The following is an 18,381-nucleotide window of genomic DNA, read 5'->3' on the forward strand; positions in this document are numbered from 1 at the left end:
TTTCTTTGTTTCATAAGAATGACGGTTTATAATATCCTTATCCTTATGGGGTTTGTCCAAACGGATGGATATATAAACAGAGTTTTGTCTTCTTTGTTTAACACGTTCTGATTTTAATAAGAAGAGCTTTGCTTTTATTTCTTGTTTGATTTGATTCAATTCATCAAACATGAAGTTGGTCTCAAGAAGCTATCGAAAGAAACTCTTGATCGATCCAAGAACAGGTTTCGAAAAACCCTAAATTTTTAGATCGACCGTTCACCCATTCATACGCTGAGCCAGTACACCATTACAATAAATACTCACCCTTGTGAAACTAACATCACTTTTCGTTACATTAACATATACTATATCAACCTAGCTAACGTTAGTAATCAGCAAGATATGAGTAAGATTCCGTTATTCTTCAACTTTTTACCAATCATTTGTAACCATCATCACGAATTGCGTCATCTGTTTTATTTATCCAGCCGTTTAAACACAAAAAATAATATCGTTACTATCCAATAGGCGTTCATTAAAATTATTACATAGGGAATTTTAACTATCTTTATTTCAGTGTTTTGGGACTTTATCATGACCTTGATCTGTTATTGTTCCCTTTTTCTCTCGAAAGATCTATGAAGAATCTATGTGACAGCACAGTGTCAACAAAGGAGGACTATTAAAACTTATGAAGGACCACAGACATATACATGTTTAAAGATATGAATATAATTGGTCAACCTCTGAATGGTAGTGGCCAAGCTGTCTCTCAGTCTCAGTCCAATGTATGTTGATATGAATCGTAATTCTGATCCAAATGGTAATCCAAGCAGTGTAAGTCATCAAGGTAGTTGACTCGTCATATAAAAGCGTAAAAAAACAAATGCAGATTCGTATCGCACATTTGTAGTAATTCAAGTTTAGTAGAGCATACCAATTTCTTAATCGTCAAAGTTAAACAAATTGAACCCCGGTTGTTATTACTCAGCTGGTTAGTTATAAATCAAATTATTCAATAGCGAACTGAATATAAGAAAAACATAGCTCAATGGTTGGTATTTAAAATGACAATGAAATAACCTTTTGAACAAATCTCATATGAAAAATGCAGAAAATAATGAACATTTCGGATATTCAACGGTTCCAAGTGCGTCACTGTTTTATTATACCGAAACACATATCCATTGAAAACAGTTATTTCGCACACTGCATAATTAATTCTAGAGTGGACGCTAAGTATGTAACAATAACAAGTTCTTATATCCAAAACAAACATCATATTTTATTTTGTTTATTATTAAATAGTGTAAGATATACCAAAAATGAGATAGGTTGCCTCACAAGGCAAGGTAGCAAATACAGTGGTGTTCATGTACCAATCATCATTCATGCTCCTTGATTCACTAACAACCTACTTTCATCAATAATTATATTCAATCTACATTATTTTCACACAACATAGTTGACAAATTAACTTCATAATAGTTACATTGTTGTTTGGGGTTATCTATAAAGAAAGAAAGATCGTCCCACGTGAGATATCCCACAAAGTTCCCAACGTGACCACAGATAGTCTCTGATCATTACAATATCCTCGAGATTAGATTTACATAGACATTTTCTATTCTATTGTTTCTTGGGCAAGTGCTCTGTATTCTTCTGACACATTTCTATCGTCTTACTTTTTTCTTTTGTTTTCTCTTTGAAATATTTAAAATCTTGAGATCTTTTTTTGTTTCTTGTATTATTAATTATTCAATTGCTTTTTTCTTCTTTTCCCTATAACTTTCTTTTTGAGATAATTTCTCATGTTCTCAGTGGCAGGATAAAGTTCACGCACCCTTCTTTGTTATATTATTGGTGTTATGCAATATATATACACTATTGTATACCATACCTAATACATGGAAACTTAAAGGTGATAGACAGGGACAGAATATATAGGTGGGTTGATAAAAATATAGAAGACATAAGTTTGGTAGGAATGTCCTAAAATGAAAGTATTGATGCTACAAGCAAATAGGTGGCTTAAAAAAATGTCATGAATTTCTGAAAATTTTCATATTTTCCTTTTTGATTGTGTATGTAACAGAATTAGGGAATGTCCAATGGATTGATCAACTGAACATACACCTTCACTTTACTTAAAATGTAGTTTAAACTTTCACCATCATATTATAAATACAATGATTATCACTGATTTATCGCTAACTAGATACTGATCCGCGCAGTTGCGTGAGATTATTTATATTTATGTTTTAAAATTAAATTTTATAATTTGATGATATTTTATAAATTCGGTTTGTATCCAGATTATATTTTTTTGGTTTTCGGTTTGGTTTCCGTTTGATTTTGAGTTTTGTTTTTTGGTTTAAGAAATATAGTATTAGTTTGATTATTTATTAATTTGGATTTGGAAAAAAATATTGGATTTTTTTTTGGTTTGATTCAAATTACAATTTTATAATTGTAGATTGGTTTGGTTTAAGTATATTGGTTGCCATATAAAATTGTATGGCACATCTATATTATTAAAATGAAATTACTTCTAATAATTTAAGTATATATATTATTAAAACATAATCACTCTTAACTATTACGTTAAGATATGGTCCGCGTGGAAACGTAGATTATGTTTTATTTATTTTGTTTCATTTTAAAATCAACAAAAAAATATATATATTGATTCATCTAATCTACTAAATAAAATGTTTTGTTATTTGAACTTGCTGTAATATATATGATTTGTTGAGAACCAATTTTATTTGTTTGTTTATATTAAAAATTATTAGTTACATTATTTAATGTTAGTGTTTTATGTTGAGTATTTGTAAAAAGAAAATTTAACTTAAATGATTAGATAGTATATATTATTATTTGAAATTATGTTTCGTGAATATTGTACTATTTATAATTAATTTGTTCAATATAATTTAGTTATTCAACATTTAGAACAAAACTTATTATATTAAAATAATCAAATATAAGATAACAATAAAATAATAAGATGATTAATACTTTAGTGAGTATGTTTTGTGGTTGATCTTAGAGTAGTGAATTATTTATAGTGAATAAGATATTAGGTATAACTATTTTATATATGTTAACGATAATATCTTCTGGAAAAGGTATATTTTAAAGAATATATGATGGAAGATTTAAAAGTTATTCGTTTAATGGTTAAATAAAAATGAATTAAGTAGACAAAAGATAATCCGTTTGGTTGACATGTTAGTTTAAGATTTTTGATCAAATCGATTCTTAACTTGGTTAGAATATTCTGGATAAATTAATATATTTAGATATTTATTGAATACCTTTCAACAACTAAATTACAAAACACAATATATATATACACTATAAATTATAGCTAATCTATATATATATATATAAAAAAATGTTTGCCTCCTTCTTAAGCTATCCACGTGGAAAGTCACTCTCTGACAGGCCGACACGTGTCCGTCTTCTGGGTTTTATTTCTTTGGCCGGGTTTGAGTTTAACTTTGGGCTTATACTATGAACAATTGACAGAGCTTTTTACTCTTTAATATTATTGAATGTGTTAATTATTTCTTAATACATAGTAGATAAAAAAAACATACATTACGATATGGACGTTATATTATCATCAAAGCAATCTCTACCCTATGTACCTCATCCTGTGATAATTTATAAAGTAGCAACGAATCTATGAGTTCAGCAAATTTGCAATTACCTACGTCAGAATTTTAAGTATATAAACAGTCAACAATAGTGTGTTGAATATTATATTCATATGATTTAAAAACCTTTACAAATTTTTATTTTTAAACATACACCAAAAACTTTATGAAAGTAAATATCCATTCAGGTTTTCAACCACTTCAAATACCACCAACGCCAAAAAAAATTTAATCAAGTGCACGGAAACTATAATATATTTAAAACTACAATAAATACATTAGTTAATGAAAAATCCTTTTTAAAAAATATCATGGATGCATACATAAATATTAAGAGAAATGTATAAAAGGAAATAAAAGTAACAATAACTTGAAGAACAAAATGTATAAGACTGAGAATATTTATGATTTGTGGTCTAAGATATATTCAACTTATTTTCCTAATCATGGTGGAATAAACATTGAATAATGTTTTTTAAAAAATTATATATACATAGAAATATTTTTAGTGGTAGGGTATATTTATAATTTCCAATATTTGGCAAAATAAAGAAAAAGGAAACATGCATGTATATAACCATGAAAAGAAAACTACTTTAAATAACTTAATCAAAATAACAACCACGTACAACTAAACCCGATGAACGTACCAACCTCAAAAGAAAGATGGTATAAGAGTTTTTTTGCAAAAAAAGATGGTATAAGAGCAAAAATCCCAAGACATGACATATAGTTTTGTACAAACAGCTTAGCAACCAATTTAATTTACATAGTTCATTCAACAGTAATCAAAGCAAGCAAATATCCCTAATCAAAGCAAGCAAAAATCTCTAATCAAAGCAAATATTGGTAGCTTCATAGTCTATTTAGTATTCAAATACATTATCATGTACAATATTTAACTAATATGTATATTTTTATATGATCCAAATTTATATTAAACATTCATTCTAACTGTTTAAATTGTTTTTAGATTTCCATCCCGTCCGTAGGGCGGACCGACCCTAGTATTATATATTTGTATGAAATGTATATTGTGCTATGACAAACAAAAGTCAAAACCTAAGTGACTTAACAGGTGAACCGGATCCAATGTTTATAAGATTCATGTTATTTTGAAAATTTTGTATTCATAATGGAAGGTTAATGTAACTTTAACAGAAGGGAAAGTGATTTTGGGTTGGATGCCATATTGTCAATACAAAAGGGAAGAACATGACAATAATGTATGAAAAAATGTATCAATAGGAACTGAATAGAAACAAACACAATTTTGTAAACCAACAATGTCCACATAGTCATTATTGAAGAATTACTATAATGAGAATCGTGTATTGACCAGGTCCAATAGTCCAATCTAATTTAGTAAGGCGGTAGCAGTTTAGTAGATAACTGAATTAGCCTTTAATATGTCGTTGGTTTAGTTTAAGCAGATTTGATGATATTTATATAACTAGCTTGGGGAAAACGGCCATTTTATACCCAATATATCGCGATATGTTCAATTCATACCTGACTTATAGGGTTGTGCCAAAATATACCTGAACTTATATGGTCTTGCCAAAACATACCCGACTTATAATTTTTTGGTGAAATCATACACCAGTCGCCACATCATCCACTTTTGTTCGCGTGGATGCTACGCTACATCAGCTAATTTTGCTTACGAGGATGCCATGTGTATAAATTATTTTTTGAAAAAACTAAATAGTGTTTTTATAAAAATAAATTTATAGAAAATGTAAAATTTTATAATTTTTATTTTTTATTATTTAATTATTTAATTTTTTATTATTTTACATCAGCTAATTTTGCTTACGAGGATGCCATGTGTATAGATTTTTTTTTTGAAAAAACTAAATAGTGTTTTTATTAAAATAAATTTATAGAAAATGTAAAATTTTATAATTTTTTATTATTTAATAAAATTAACAAAAATTAATTAATTAATTAAATTTTAATCTTATATAGAAGAGATATTCGTAAATATTTCGATCCTATCACAAACCGTCCTTATAAGAGTTATATATTTGTTGTAATTATTCAAATTAAATACTAGTGTTGGACTCGTGTTACTCTTGATTAATCATGGTTGTATTTACATTAAAAAAAAAATTATGATAACATACCCATGATTAATAAAGAGTAATAAGACTGCAAAACTAGCATTGGATTTGAATCATTACAACACATATATAACTCTTATAAGGACGGTTTGTGATATGATCTATCTCTTATATAAGATTAAAATTTAATTAATTGATTAATTTTTGTTAATTTTACTAAATAATAAAAATTTATAAAATTTTACATTTTCTATAAATTTACTTTTATAAAAATACTATTTAGTTATTTCAAAAAACAATTTGTACACATGACATCCTCGTCAGCAAAATTAGCTAACGTAACATTCACGCGAACAAAAATGGATGATGTGACAGCTGATGTGGCGACATGTGTATGATTTCACCAAAAAATTATAAGTTAGGTATGTTTTGGCACAACCATATAAGTTCATGCATATTTTGGCACTGCTATATAAGTGAGGTATGAATTGAACATATCGTGATATGTAAGATATGAAATGGCCGTTTTCCCGCGTGTAAGTAGATTGTAACATTTTTGAAAGAGTTCAAAAGTTAATAACAACTTGTATCAGTAGATAAAAAATAGGAGTATAAATTAATAGATTAGATAATCTATTCTATTAAATCATAGTCATGACCAACTGATATATGTTCCATTAAAATTTGTATAATAACTACATCATTTTTTTTTTGAAAACATCTACACATTTTTTTTTTAACAGGTGGATATGTTTGGTCGGTCATAGATATTCACGTCCAAATGGGGACATTGTATTATGGGAAACTGGAATGCAATTTTTTTATTTTTTATTTATTTTTTATTTTTGCTTGACACTTTTCGTGCTGAGGTTCGGTGATATGCGGAAGCTATGCGTATAATCCAACCGAAACTGAGCCGATGACAAACGAATCATCTAATCATTTACGAACAATATATGTTATTAATCAACAAATAATACTTAACTTATACATTATACATTAGTTAATACATTAGTTAATCCAATGAATTAATATCCACATTTATCCTTACTATCATGACTACTAATATTTAAAATCTAAGTTCATGCTTTATATTTATTAACCCTGCCCTTTTAATAAAATAAATAATATATTAATATAATATTATTTACCATTGAAAAAGTTAATATAAAAATATTTTCATTTACCAAATATAATTAGATTTTTATTTCAGTTTCATGTAATACAAAGTAGTTGACTATCTACCAAATTATAATTGGGAAATTACCACAAATACCACATTCATAGTACCACTTTTCATGTTTACACTAATCACTTTTACTTTCACTTTTAATGAAGGGTAAAATGCATTTATACCCCTATGATTAACTAATCTAGACTTAGGGTTTAGAGTTGAGGGGTGGGGTAGGGTTTTTGGAATGTGAGATTTAGGATTCTAATAAATATATATTTAAATACTTAAAAATATAAAAAAAATTTAAAAAATAGTTTCAAACATAATTTTCGATTTTCAAAAAGAAATTTTGAAAATAATAAAAAAAAATTTAGAAAAAAAAAATTCAAAAAAAAAAATTATAAAAAAGTTCGAATTTGAAGAAGTATAATTCGAAAACATAAAATTTTTTATTTAAATAATAATTTATTATATATATAGCTACAAGGATATAAGAGTCTTTTACTACTTAATGAAAAATGTATTCTTGAAAATGTCTCTTTAGTAGTGGTAAAGATGAAAAGTGGTAAACATAAATTTTTTCCGTTATAATTTTGCCTATAAATAAATTAAATAATAATTATCATAAAATTAAGTTTAAATTAAAACTAAATAAAATATCATTAGATTTATCTAGGTTTTTTGGGTCAACCATTACCAGATCAGGGTCAATGACAATTTTATGGGGGTTTAACCGGATTTTATGGAGATTTTAAATAGAAATTTTATAATTTAATCCAAAATTTGAGATGGATTATATGCAGATCACTCGGTTTACCATTTTTATCGTGGATTCAGATCAAATATGAAATATCGCATATAGATATTTAAATTATATTATAAATTAACTTTAGAAAAATTTGGATCAATACAATAAATCATTATTTTTGAGTATACATGTCAAAATTTATCGGATCCGGGACCCAAACTTAAAAGGAGATTCCACATTGGTTTTTCGAATACAAATATTATTAATTACGTTATTAATTCAAAATGATAATAAATGTAAAAATATCCTGATTTTATTTAAACATGGATTACATATTTCATCATCAAAATTATTTCTATTAAAACATTAAACATATTATAATTTGCAAATTTATAATGTTTTCTTTGTAACATTTAAATGTAAATAAATAATCAAAATATAAATTTATATCAAATAAATTTGATTTGTTTCGGAAATAAATCTGCGGTTTGAAAGAGTGAATCAAAAATATAACTATACTTTGTTATTTTTTTTTAAAAAAAATTAATAATTGTTTAGGAATAAAGTACAAAATTAATGTATGAAATGGCTATGACATAAGTGTATAGTTATGCAATATCACAAATTTAATACAATTATCATAACCCTTACTCATAATTTTAAAAAGTATATGTTATACAAATATGATTACAAAAAAAAAAAACACAAATATAATTACAAAGGAAAACACAAATACGAAAATTATAATTTTAAAAGAAAATATAAAGCAAAAAGTATACTCTTCCTTTGAATGGGCGGGTCGTAATCTAGTTATTAACAATAAAGCAGTAAAAAATGGGTTCAAAAGTTGTGATTTTAATTTGTATCTGTACTATTCCAGTTAATATTTTTCATAAAAATATCTAAAAGTGAAATAAACTATATTAATCTATCTATATTATAATAGTTGAGTTTTTGCTCACTCCTCAGCGTGGCCGTTTTGTGGGCCCCAATTTTAAAAATTGTGAAAAAACGTCAAGCTCATGACTCGAACCCTGGTTATTGAGATATAAACACCAACATTTATACCTCTAAGCTAAATGATACTTTGTACATTGATGGCCGAACCTAATATATATTTATGAAGGTCGGAAGCCCTTGCTTCTTCGGCTTCCTTTGAGGGTCGGGCCTACAAGTGTATTATGAGTTTCATTTTTAAATGTGATTCATCACGTTATATGAAAAAAACTTAAGTTTACAACAATTATAGTTTTCCCATATTGTAAACTGTTGCCGTTTAACATGAGTTTAAGTTCTTTTCATCATTGTCTCAAACAAGTCTGAGTTACAGAGTTGCACCGTGTGTCTGTTCGTAATCTATTTTTTCACTGGTGAACTCTTCATGTCCCCATCTTAAATCGTTTGATCATAATTTTTCCTAATTTGTAGCCTCTCTTTAAGACCTATATATATGATTCTCATCTTTGATGAACCCAATCTGCATCTCCATAAAACTCATTGATTCCTCTTAGCTTTAAGCCTTTAACCATATTTTAGAAAATGTTTTTCTCTGCCTCTCCAGTTCCTCAAACCGGCGTCCCGGCATCCGTCACTCAACCTTCGAGTCTCTCCGTCTTGGTCTTAGTAGTCAGAGCATAGCTTCTGGCTTCCTCCGCTTCTGGGATTCCCTGAACTTCAAGAAAGACAGGGAGTGTGTGGGAATCACGGTTCTCTTTCTTGATGAAAAGGTAAGTTAATCTTCGATCTATCACACTTATTTAACAAATTGTTTTAATTGATTTGCTAATTCTTTGTTGAATAATATTATTTGCAGATTCTGTGATTTATGGGTTTACTCCCGTCAGACGTGCTAATCATTACATGCTATCTTTGAAAGCAGATTCCATTGTGAAAGTCGATCATTTTGAGGTTGCTACGTGCTCAAGCATGTACAAGATAACTGATCATCCATTCCTCATTCGTTTCATCTCACTAACCATTATTGATGAAGTCATTACGGGTCCTCCTGAGATCAATCTCCAGTCAAGATTAGACTGTTCGAAGTCTCTAAGTGATTGCGAACACAATCCTAGAACTCTCAGGTATATTATCATATTGCATCTGAGTTTATATTATGTTTCGATATCATAACTGATATTTAAACTCGCAGATGTGGTTGAGCAAATCTGTTCTGTCCAGGGCTCTGACCTCACCAAAGAAATAACTCGAGTCGTTATCCGTCTCCTCATTGACCAGTAAGAAACAATCAACACATAGTTCCCTTTATATTATTGTCTATATTGTGTTAACATCAGTAATAAAAAATATTTCCTACCCAAGATTTGTGGTCGTCTATTTATTTTCCTTACTTATCAATCTAATTTTACACAAATCTTTATTTTACAGCTTAAAAGAAACCACAATAACCCAAACAATCAAAACACCAAAAACTAGAATCCCGAAAAGACGAATCATTAATGATCACCTCTCTTTTTGTCTAATCTTACAAATAAACTTCAAAACAAATATATCAAACCAATCAACTCAACTAAAACTCCACGACACATACATTGAGCAAGCTAAACAAATACAAACTATATGACCAACTATTTAACAATTTACAAACTTACTTTCGCAGATGCTTACGAAGAAGACGAAAACGACAACTAAGATCAGTGAAATTACTTAAACAAAAAAGCATAGTAAGTTACAAACTCTGATAAATACAACTAACAATGATTTTTGTTTACATATTATCCATCAAATAAAAGAGAAACAAACACAACCACACCAGCAGATACAAGAAACAATCCCAACATATACAAAGGCGGCAACAACATCTCCACCTGCTCACTCCTCTTGTCTTATGAAAATAGCTTACATGCTCAATGTCAACAGGCCAATGCTATTGTCTTCGAAAAATACATATATTCGTTTTAATGCCCAAATAGTAATTGTCACTTAATTTATAACTATTTCTACAAATCTTTATGTATTTGTTTTAAAGGTCCGGTAAAACCAACAAATTTAAAAATAAAATAACATATAACCAACATAATAAGAATAAAAAAAATTATTACTTAATACACACAACTTACACAACTAAACTGGAGAAAAAAATATCCAGAAACAAAAGGTATTCTCAACAACCTTAATATAATTTATGTAGTATCTACAGTAGAAGTAACAAACTAAAAAGACAAACAAACAATAAGTCTCAGTGACACAACAAGCAACACCACGAACTATATCAATCACATTACTAACACAGTTTAGTCTTTCATGAGTGGAGAACAGTGCATACACAGTTCATCATCACAACTCTAACCCTATAACAATAAAAAACTTGAAAAACAATGATCAACTCCAAATGCAAAATTCAAGGCTAAAATAACCCTAACAAATATTAAAATGAAACAAGAACTCTGTCAACAACCCTGCGCTAGCGCGGAGGCAATGCCCCTAGTATTTTCAATAGTTGAGAAACTAACACATTCTTTCTAAAATGTTATTCATTTTGAGATTTTGTATGAGTTTTTTTTCTTATTTATAAATGAGTCAAACGAAATTACAAATATTTATTTTTTATAATTTAAAATAACTATGTGAAAACTAAAACTGAAAATGCTACAAGAAAAAGAAAGAAGAGAAGCTGTTGTCAGATTTCAGATATCGTTTGAGAATCTAATGGAGTGGTCATAAAAGGACTTTGCGGCTAGACAGTTGATAGCTGGATTCGATGGACTGACCTAGAGATGTCAAACAGGTTTACTCATCCCGTTCTGTTCTCGTTCCGTTCTGTTCCGTACCGCGGCGGGTTAGTCGTCGAGCGGGTTACAACGGACATGTTCCGCGCGGGCTGCTGTCTTTAAAATGCCGGCCCAAACCTATATCGCAGAATATATAGGCCTTCGCGGGCCGTCCCACGGGACACCTCCTTATCAAACCGTCTGCTACAGTTTCTTTCATGAATGTTCAAGTAGAAGAGTTATGTAAGAGAGTTGAAGATAGCTCATTAAGCTTCACTAAAGCCTTATCAAAATCAATGCCACAAAGCTTCGTTTGTGCTTGCTTTCTTGAGTCAAAATCTTTCTTTTGTTACCAGCATAAGCTTTTGTTGAGTTTGAATCTGATTGAGTTGTTGTCTTTGTAATAATTTGGCTCAAGTGTTGTATGTCTTCATTAAACCATCTCTCTTTTTAATTATTTGGATTGCAAAAAGATTCGTGAATCACAAATTATAAAAGTGACGTAATATACAACTAATTTTTCTCCTAAACAACACCGTTGTAAGAAATGAAGAAAAAAAAAATGCGGGTCCATGTAATCTCGCATGACCCGTTTCGGCCCATCCCGTAAAAGATCGAGTCCCGCAAAGATCCGTTCCGCGAAGTCCACAAATTTACGAGCCTAGAAAACCTCGTCCTAATATCGTACCGCGACAGTCTTTTACGGGGCAGGCCTGTGGTCCCGATTGACCGTATATATCAAAATCTCCCGTTCGAATTTATTTGATGGGCTTGGGTTTAGTTTAAATGGATCTTTTGCTCGGCTCATTAATATGTTCTGTGTCTCTTAGAGTAATTGTAATTAAAACAAGAAACGTCTCGAGTCCTTTCTTCCCCATTGATGTTTGCTTCCTCTCTCTATAGCCCCTTCATCCTAGCAATCTCTTCTCCACTCTATTGATTCATCGCACAATCTATGGGTGGGTAGCATCACGATGGATGCGACGGAGTCAGATATGACGGAGCTGTTACGTGGAGGAAGCCCTGGCGGCGAAGGTCCAATAAATGCTCTCGCGTTCAAACTGTAAACCCAATTAGCTTCTCTCTCGCTCACCATCCACCGTCACCGTCGCCGTTGTATCATAACCTTGCCCGTGAGTCGAAACATATTGGACCTTTTGCTGTTCTCTGTACTCTTTAGTTTTTTTTTTCTTTTTCTGATTAATTATTGTTAATCGACTTTTGATTTCGTCCAAAGTTTAATATTTTCTCGATAAATTATTTCTGTAGAGGTCAGTTTGATTTAATATTTGAAGTCGAACTGCGTAAATGTGTTTCTCTCTTGGAGTGTGTTCACCACTTGTTCGATGTAATGGGTCCAAAATTCTCATGCATTTTAGTAATTACTGAGAATGTTTGCAGTAATGGAGGAGGGACGTCAGAAGGACTTGCAGTTGTTGGAAGAAATCATTGATAAAAGGTTTAAAACAGAAGCTTTTACAGACTATTGCTTCACGGTATTTGAAAGTCACCTCCTTTACTTGTCAGAATCCAGATTTTTAAATTGTATGTATGACGAAAAATAGTGTGTATGTGAAGTTTTTCTTGGAGGGTTAAGTTAGCTTGTTTACTTTGTATGCTATTCATTGTGGCCTTTGCTACATTTGTTGGTTTTGCAGGGACAAGATCTTTGAAGATCAAAAAGCACTGTATCCTTCTTGTATAGGAATGTCTCTTGCTTCTCAGTCTCTTGTACTTCGGAGGAGCTGTTCTTGGTTTAGTCATTCACAATACTTTGCTGTTCTAGTGAGTCTTATTTACACTAGCAAAGTCATCAGCACGAAGATGGTGATGCAGAGAGGAGGAGGTGGTCGTCCCAGTGGTCCTCAGGCTCGTCATATGCGAATTGCTGAATGTCTTGTTGGTGATAGTAGCTTGACAAAATGGGTTCTTGCTCTACGTCGGATTTGGCTTCTTTAAGCATTTTGACCCAGACATCACCACAGTCCAGAGAGTGAGATAGTGAAACCAATAATTAGATAAACATTGAAACTTTTATCTGCCTTCCTCGTATTGTTTTTGAGTAAACATGTTTCTAGGGAAATATCTCTACTAGTTGTGTTTAGTTTTTATGATTTTGCTTCAATTTGATGTCTGACTGAATCTCTTCTTTGTTGTGATTCATCTGTGTTCTTGTAGGGATCTTTTAAGGAGGAGACAAGATGAGATTGGTCAAGTGTTGGTTCTGCTCTTCTACGATATATCCAGGACATGGTATTCAGTTTGTCCACAACGATGCTAAGGTACATCAACTTTTCCAAGAATTAGATTAGTTTGTATTTTTGGTTTAACCTTTTGGCTTTGGACACACATAGATGCTCTGTTCATCACTTTCTTTAATTATATATATATATATATATATGTGAATGTCTCGTTGTTTCCTGTTAGTAATTTGACTCTCTCTAGCATTGATGTCCATCTCTTGCTTTGAATTCTCTGTTGTGAGATAGAAAAAATAAGATATATTATTTGGCAAGAAATCATTTGCTCAAGTCTTTTGGGAATAATCCACTTCTAAGTCATGCTTTCAACACTCAGTTAAGCTCTGTACATTAGTCCCTTCGATTATATGTATTTAATTGTCTTTCCCTAGTTTTGATGTCTATCTTTTGAGTTTGAGAAGAAGAAAATTCTTAATATTTTTTTTATAAGAGACTTGCAATGGACCACACAAATATACTCGTTTCTTAACCAATTCTCTTAAACTTATTTTTTCAACTAAAAATTATTAAAAAATGATTAAAAATTATTAAAAAATAAATGAGTGTGTGGCGTAACGATGCTCTTATTATTTTCTTGATGTAAAAGTCAGTAATAAAGATTTTTATTTTTGTCGACATGACACAATTGAGTTGATGAAGGGTTTATTATTCAGGATAAGAATTGAAAGATGTCAAAACCAAAATATTAGTGGCTTAAAATTTGCGAAAAACATCTATATGTTATCATTATTATTTTATAAAAAGATTTTATTAGATGAATATAACGTCACGTTCAAATAATAAGATATTATCATTTTTTTTCTTTTGTTTTTTAATTTTCAAAATGTTTATTAAGATGAATATCTAATGGCGGAGAGGAAAGAGGTGCCCACATCAGAAGCGATATCTGTAGAGGATGAAGTGTGAAGCGGTGGTGATGCCACCTGTCTCCTCCTTCTCCATCATTTGCCTTTCTTCTCCTCCTTCAAATCATTTCCTTCCTCTCTCTCTCTCTCGTCTCCACTCGGAAGAAGCGCACCACATAGAAAACTTTTGTATCCTTCCTTATCAGGAGCTAGCTCTTCTCATCGAGATGGGTTCAACTCCCTTCTGCTACTCAATCAACCCATCTCCGTCAAAGCTCGATTTCACGAAGACCCACGCGTTCAGCCCCGTCGCCAAACAGTTCTATCTCGACTTACCGTCGTTCGCCGGCAAATCGGGGATACGAAAGCGTCGAGCTTTAATCGGAGTAAAGGCGGCGGCGGCGGCTTTAGTGGCGGAGGAGGAGACGCGGGAGACGGCGGCGGAGAGTAAGAAGAAACCGAGAGTTCTGGTGGCCGGAGGCGGAATCGGAGGTCTGGTGTTCGCTCTCGCGGCGAAGAAGAAAGGGTTCGATGTGCTGGTGTTCGAGAAGGACTTGAGCGCCATAAGAGGAGAAGGACAGTACAGAGGTCCGATTCAGATACAGAGCAACGCTTTGGCTGCTCTGGAAGCTATCGATATCGGTGTTGCTGAAGAAGTCATGGAAGCTGGATGTATCACCGGTGATCGGATTAACGGCCTCGTCGACGGTGTCTCTGGCACTTGGTGAGTTTCTCTATTGAGATTGATCGTCAAAGTTGACTACTTGGTTTGTTGTCTGTCTATTAGATTGTGATATCGTTCGTTGGGGCCAGGTATGTCAAGTTTGATACTTTCACTCCCGCGGCGTCGCGTGGACTCCCTGTGACTCGGGTAATTAGCAGAATGACTCTGCAGCAGATCTTGGCACGTGCGGTTGGTGAAGAAATTATTAGAAACGAGAGTAATGTTGTTGATTTTGAAGACTCCGGAGATAAGGTGGTGACTTGATATTGATTTGCCAAAATATTTTAAAGGAATGTAGCTGTATGAGTTTTGGTTGTTTAGGTAACGGTGGTGCTTGAGAATGGGCAACGTTATGACGGTGATCTGCTTGTGGGTGCGGATGGCATATGGTCTAAAGTATGTTTTTTTTAAGTGAATAGAGTTTAACGAATAGCTTTTGTTTGTTCCCGAGGATAAAACTTAAAAGATTCTGCCTTTTTGCTTTTTGTCTATAGGTGAGAAACAACTTGTTTGGTCGAAGTGAAGCTACTTACTCAGGCTACACTTGTTACACTGGTATTGCAGATTTTGTACCTGCTGATATCGAGTCTGTTGGGTATGTTGAAGGAAACTTAATGCATCTCTTCTCTGTTTAAGATAAATCTTTATTTCTGATATTGGAAACAACTGTTTTGTCTCTTGAAAAGCTACCGGGTTTTCTTGGGACACAAGCAATACTTTGTTTCTTCGGATGTTGGTGGTGGGAAAATGCAGTGGTATGCGTTCCATGAGGAAGCAGCTGGTGGGGTTGATGCTCCCAATGGTAAAAGTTTCTTTGGATTGTTTGTATGGTTTGCATTTAGTTATCAAATCACATAAGCTTCTCTTTTTCCTTTTTGATTTTTTTTGCCAGGTATGAAGAAAAGACTGTTTGATATATTTGAAGGTTGGTGCGACAATGTGCTGGACTTACTGAATGCCACAGAGGAGGAGGCGATTCTGAGAAGAGATATATATGATAGAAGTCCTAGTTTCACTTGGGGTAAAGGGCGTGTGACGCTGCTCGGTGATTCTATTCATGCAATGCAGCCAAATATGGGTCAAGGTGGATGCATGGCCATTGAGGTAATCTTTCTCTATCTATATGTACTGAATCAGTTCAACAATTGACTTGATTTAAAAAAAAAATATTGTGGATGTTGCAATGATTATTGCAGGATAGTTTTCAACTAGGATTGGAGCTTGAACAAGCATGGAAACAGAGTGTTGAAACTAATACACCTGTTGATGTTGTTTCCTCTTTGAGAAGGTTAAAACTAAATATAACTTCTTTTTAGTTTGGGAGTCTAGTAAGTACTTAAACATGCGCATGAATTGGTTTTAGATACGAGGAATCTAGAAGACTAAGAGTTGCTATTATCCATGGAATGGCGAGAATGGCTGCAATAATGGCGTCAACTTACAAAGCATACTTAGGTGTTGGGCTTGGTCCTCTCTCTGTGAGTAATTTTTAATTAGTTTTTCAATGATAGATATGCATAAAAGCATCGTTTTTGTTGGCCTCATATCTTTCTTTTGCAGTTTTTAACCAAGTTTAGAGTACCGCATCCGGGAAGAGTAGGTGGGAGATTCTTCATTGACATTGCTATGCCTCTGATGCTTAACTGGGTCCTTGGTGGTAACAGGTTAGGATCTTTCTCCTTAGAAAGGGTTCCGTTAAGTAAAACCAACTCATTTTACATTCTTTTGCAGTGAGAAACTCGAAGGAAGGCCACCTAGTTGCAGACTCACTGACAAAGTATGTTTCTTTCCTTTTCTCCACCGCACCTTGAACAAACCCATTTAGTGATTAATATGGAAGTGTAACTCTTTTGTTTAAAGGCTGATGACCGCCTTCGTGAGTGGTTTGAGGACGACGAGGCTCTTGAACGTACTATTAACGGAGAGTATGTTTCTTCACCTACCAGAAAACCACATTTGCTTTCTCTCTTAACCGATTGGCCTGAGTCTGTATTTCTTTGTCAGGTGGTATCTTATCCCACATGGCAACGAGTGTAGCGTTTCTGAAACATTACGTCTAACCAAAGATGAGGATCAGCCTTGCATTGTCGGGTATGAAACAATAAAACCTCATCAATGTCCAGAAGATAAACTAAGTATAAAGTTCTTAACTTATGAAACTCTTTTGTGATTAAGCAGGAGTGAACCAGACCAAGATATTCCTGGAACGCACATTGTGATCCCTTCCCCTCAGGTATATTATATAGAAACTTCGAATCTAAATAGTTTACCTGAGTAGCTTCAGAGACTAGTAGTCAAGGAAGGAACATAAAGTTTCTGTTAAAATATTTGGTATAGGTATCGAAGATGCATGCGCGTGTGATCTACAAAGATGGAGCTTTCTTCTTGATGGATCTTCGAAGCGAACACGGGACCTATCTCACCGAGTAAGTCAAGAGAGCTTTGCTTATCCTTATCTCTGGAGTCTTTTGAAATTATCTGATCCAATATTTGAATTGTTTGAAATATTGTTTTACCAGTAACGAAGGAGGAAAATACAGAGTGACACCAAACTTCCCGGCCCGGTTTAGACCGTCTGATATCATCGAGTTTGGTTCGGACAAGAAGGTGAGACACACATTACCAAATATTGGTTTAATACGGACCTTTATGGGTTTTGGTTCTGAAAACCCCGGTTTGGTTCTTATCAGGCGGCGTTTAGGGTCAAGGTGATCAGGACAACTCCCAAATTGACGAGAAGGGATGAGAAGAGTGACGGTAAATTGCTTCAGGCTGCTTGATACTTGAGTAAACCGACGGTGAATTTAAGAAAAAAAGATCAGTTTGGCAGATAATGTGTAGTAATTGTCACAAAAAAGAAAATTAATATATTACCGGCATTGCAATGTATATAGTCTGAAACAAAGGATAATTTATACAGAACGTTTTCTCTTTATTTGCTTGTCAAACTATTAAACTTGTTTTACTTCCTCACAATTGTTTTCCGTACTGAAAGTTTTGTGCAGAACGTTCTCTTTATTTAATGATTACTATATAACTTTTTTTTTTTGTAACACGATTACTATATAGCTAAGTTTCCATTCTTTCAAATGTACTGATTAATTTGATAATACATAATCTCTTAACGCTTACAAGGCTACCATGAGGGTAAGGGAGATAATCAGATGGAAAAGCGGTTAGAAGTCATC

The 18,381-nt window shown here is 32.3% G+C and overlaps 1 protein-coding gene and 1 long non-coding RNA gene across 4 annotated transcripts; both read left to right on the plus strand.

Moving 5' to 3' along the window:
• The first annotated feature begins 12,194 nt into the window (after positions 1-12,194).
• On the plus strand, positions 12,195-13,663 carry LOC106306070. Its single transcript, XR_001263112.1, has 4 exons — positions 12,195-12,496; positions 12,765-12,859; positions 13,022-13,356; positions 13,542-13,663. It is a non-coding gene; the product is annotated as an uncharacterized LOC106306070 (long non-coding RNA).
• Positions 13,664-14,542: 879 nt separating this feature from the next.
• Positions 14,543-18,177, plus strand: LOC106306069 (zeaxanthin epoxidase, chloroplastic). Of its 3 annotated transcripts, none has more exons than XM_013742532.1 (16): positions 14,547-15,193; positions 15,283-15,445; positions 15,515-15,589; positions 15,688-15,788; positions 15,880-15,995; positions 16,086-16,297; positions 16,390-16,481; positions 16,557-16,671; positions 16,754-16,857; positions 16,925-16,970; positions 17,054-17,118; positions 17,198-17,284; positions 17,369-17,426; positions 17,531-17,619; positions 17,713-17,800; positions 17,884-18,177. In XM_013742532.1, exons 1-16 carry the CDS (start codon positions 14,697-14,699, stop codon positions 17,971-17,973), a joined length of 1,998 nt encoding a protein of 665 aa, XP_013597986.1. In that variant the 5' UTR covers positions 14,547-14,696; the 3' UTR covers positions 17,974-18,177. The 3 variants fall into 3 exon arrangements, with proteins under 3 accessions (XP_013597988.1, XP_013597986.1, XP_013597987.1); XM_013742533.1 differs by having other exon boundaries at positions 17,372-17,426; XM_013742534.1 differs by lacking the exon at positions 17,884-18,177 and having other exon boundaries at positions 14,543-15,193; positions 17,372-17,457; positions 17,540-17,619; positions 17,713-17,793.
• Positions 18,178-18,381: the final 204 nt, after the last annotated feature.

The sequence above is a fragment of the Brassica oleracea genome, chromosome C7 (genome assembly GCF_000695525.1).
Source record: "Brassica oleracea var. oleracea cultivar TO1000 chromosome C7, BOL, whole genome shotgun sequence".
Classification (NCBI taxonomy): domain Eukaryota; kingdom Viridiplantae; phylum Streptophyta; class Magnoliopsida; order Brassicales; family Brassicaceae; genus Brassica; species Brassica oleracea.

What these genes read in the sequence shown, in the direction of transcription:
- LOC106306069 (XM_013742532.1), top strand. Translation starts at nt 14,697, where the DNA reads ATGGGTTCAACTCCCTTCTGCTACTCAATCAACCCATCTCCGTCAAAG. An exon ending in TTGAAGACTCCGGAGATAAG is followed by an intron (nt 15,446 to 15,514) that starts GTGGTGACTTGA and finishes TTGGTTGTTTAG; the next exon opens with GTAACGGTGGTGCTTGAGAA. An exon ending in GATCAGCCTTGCATTGTCGG is followed by an intron (nt 17,285 to 17,368) that starts GTATGAAACAAT and finishes TTTGTGATTAAG; the next exon opens with CAGGAGTGAACCAGACCAAG.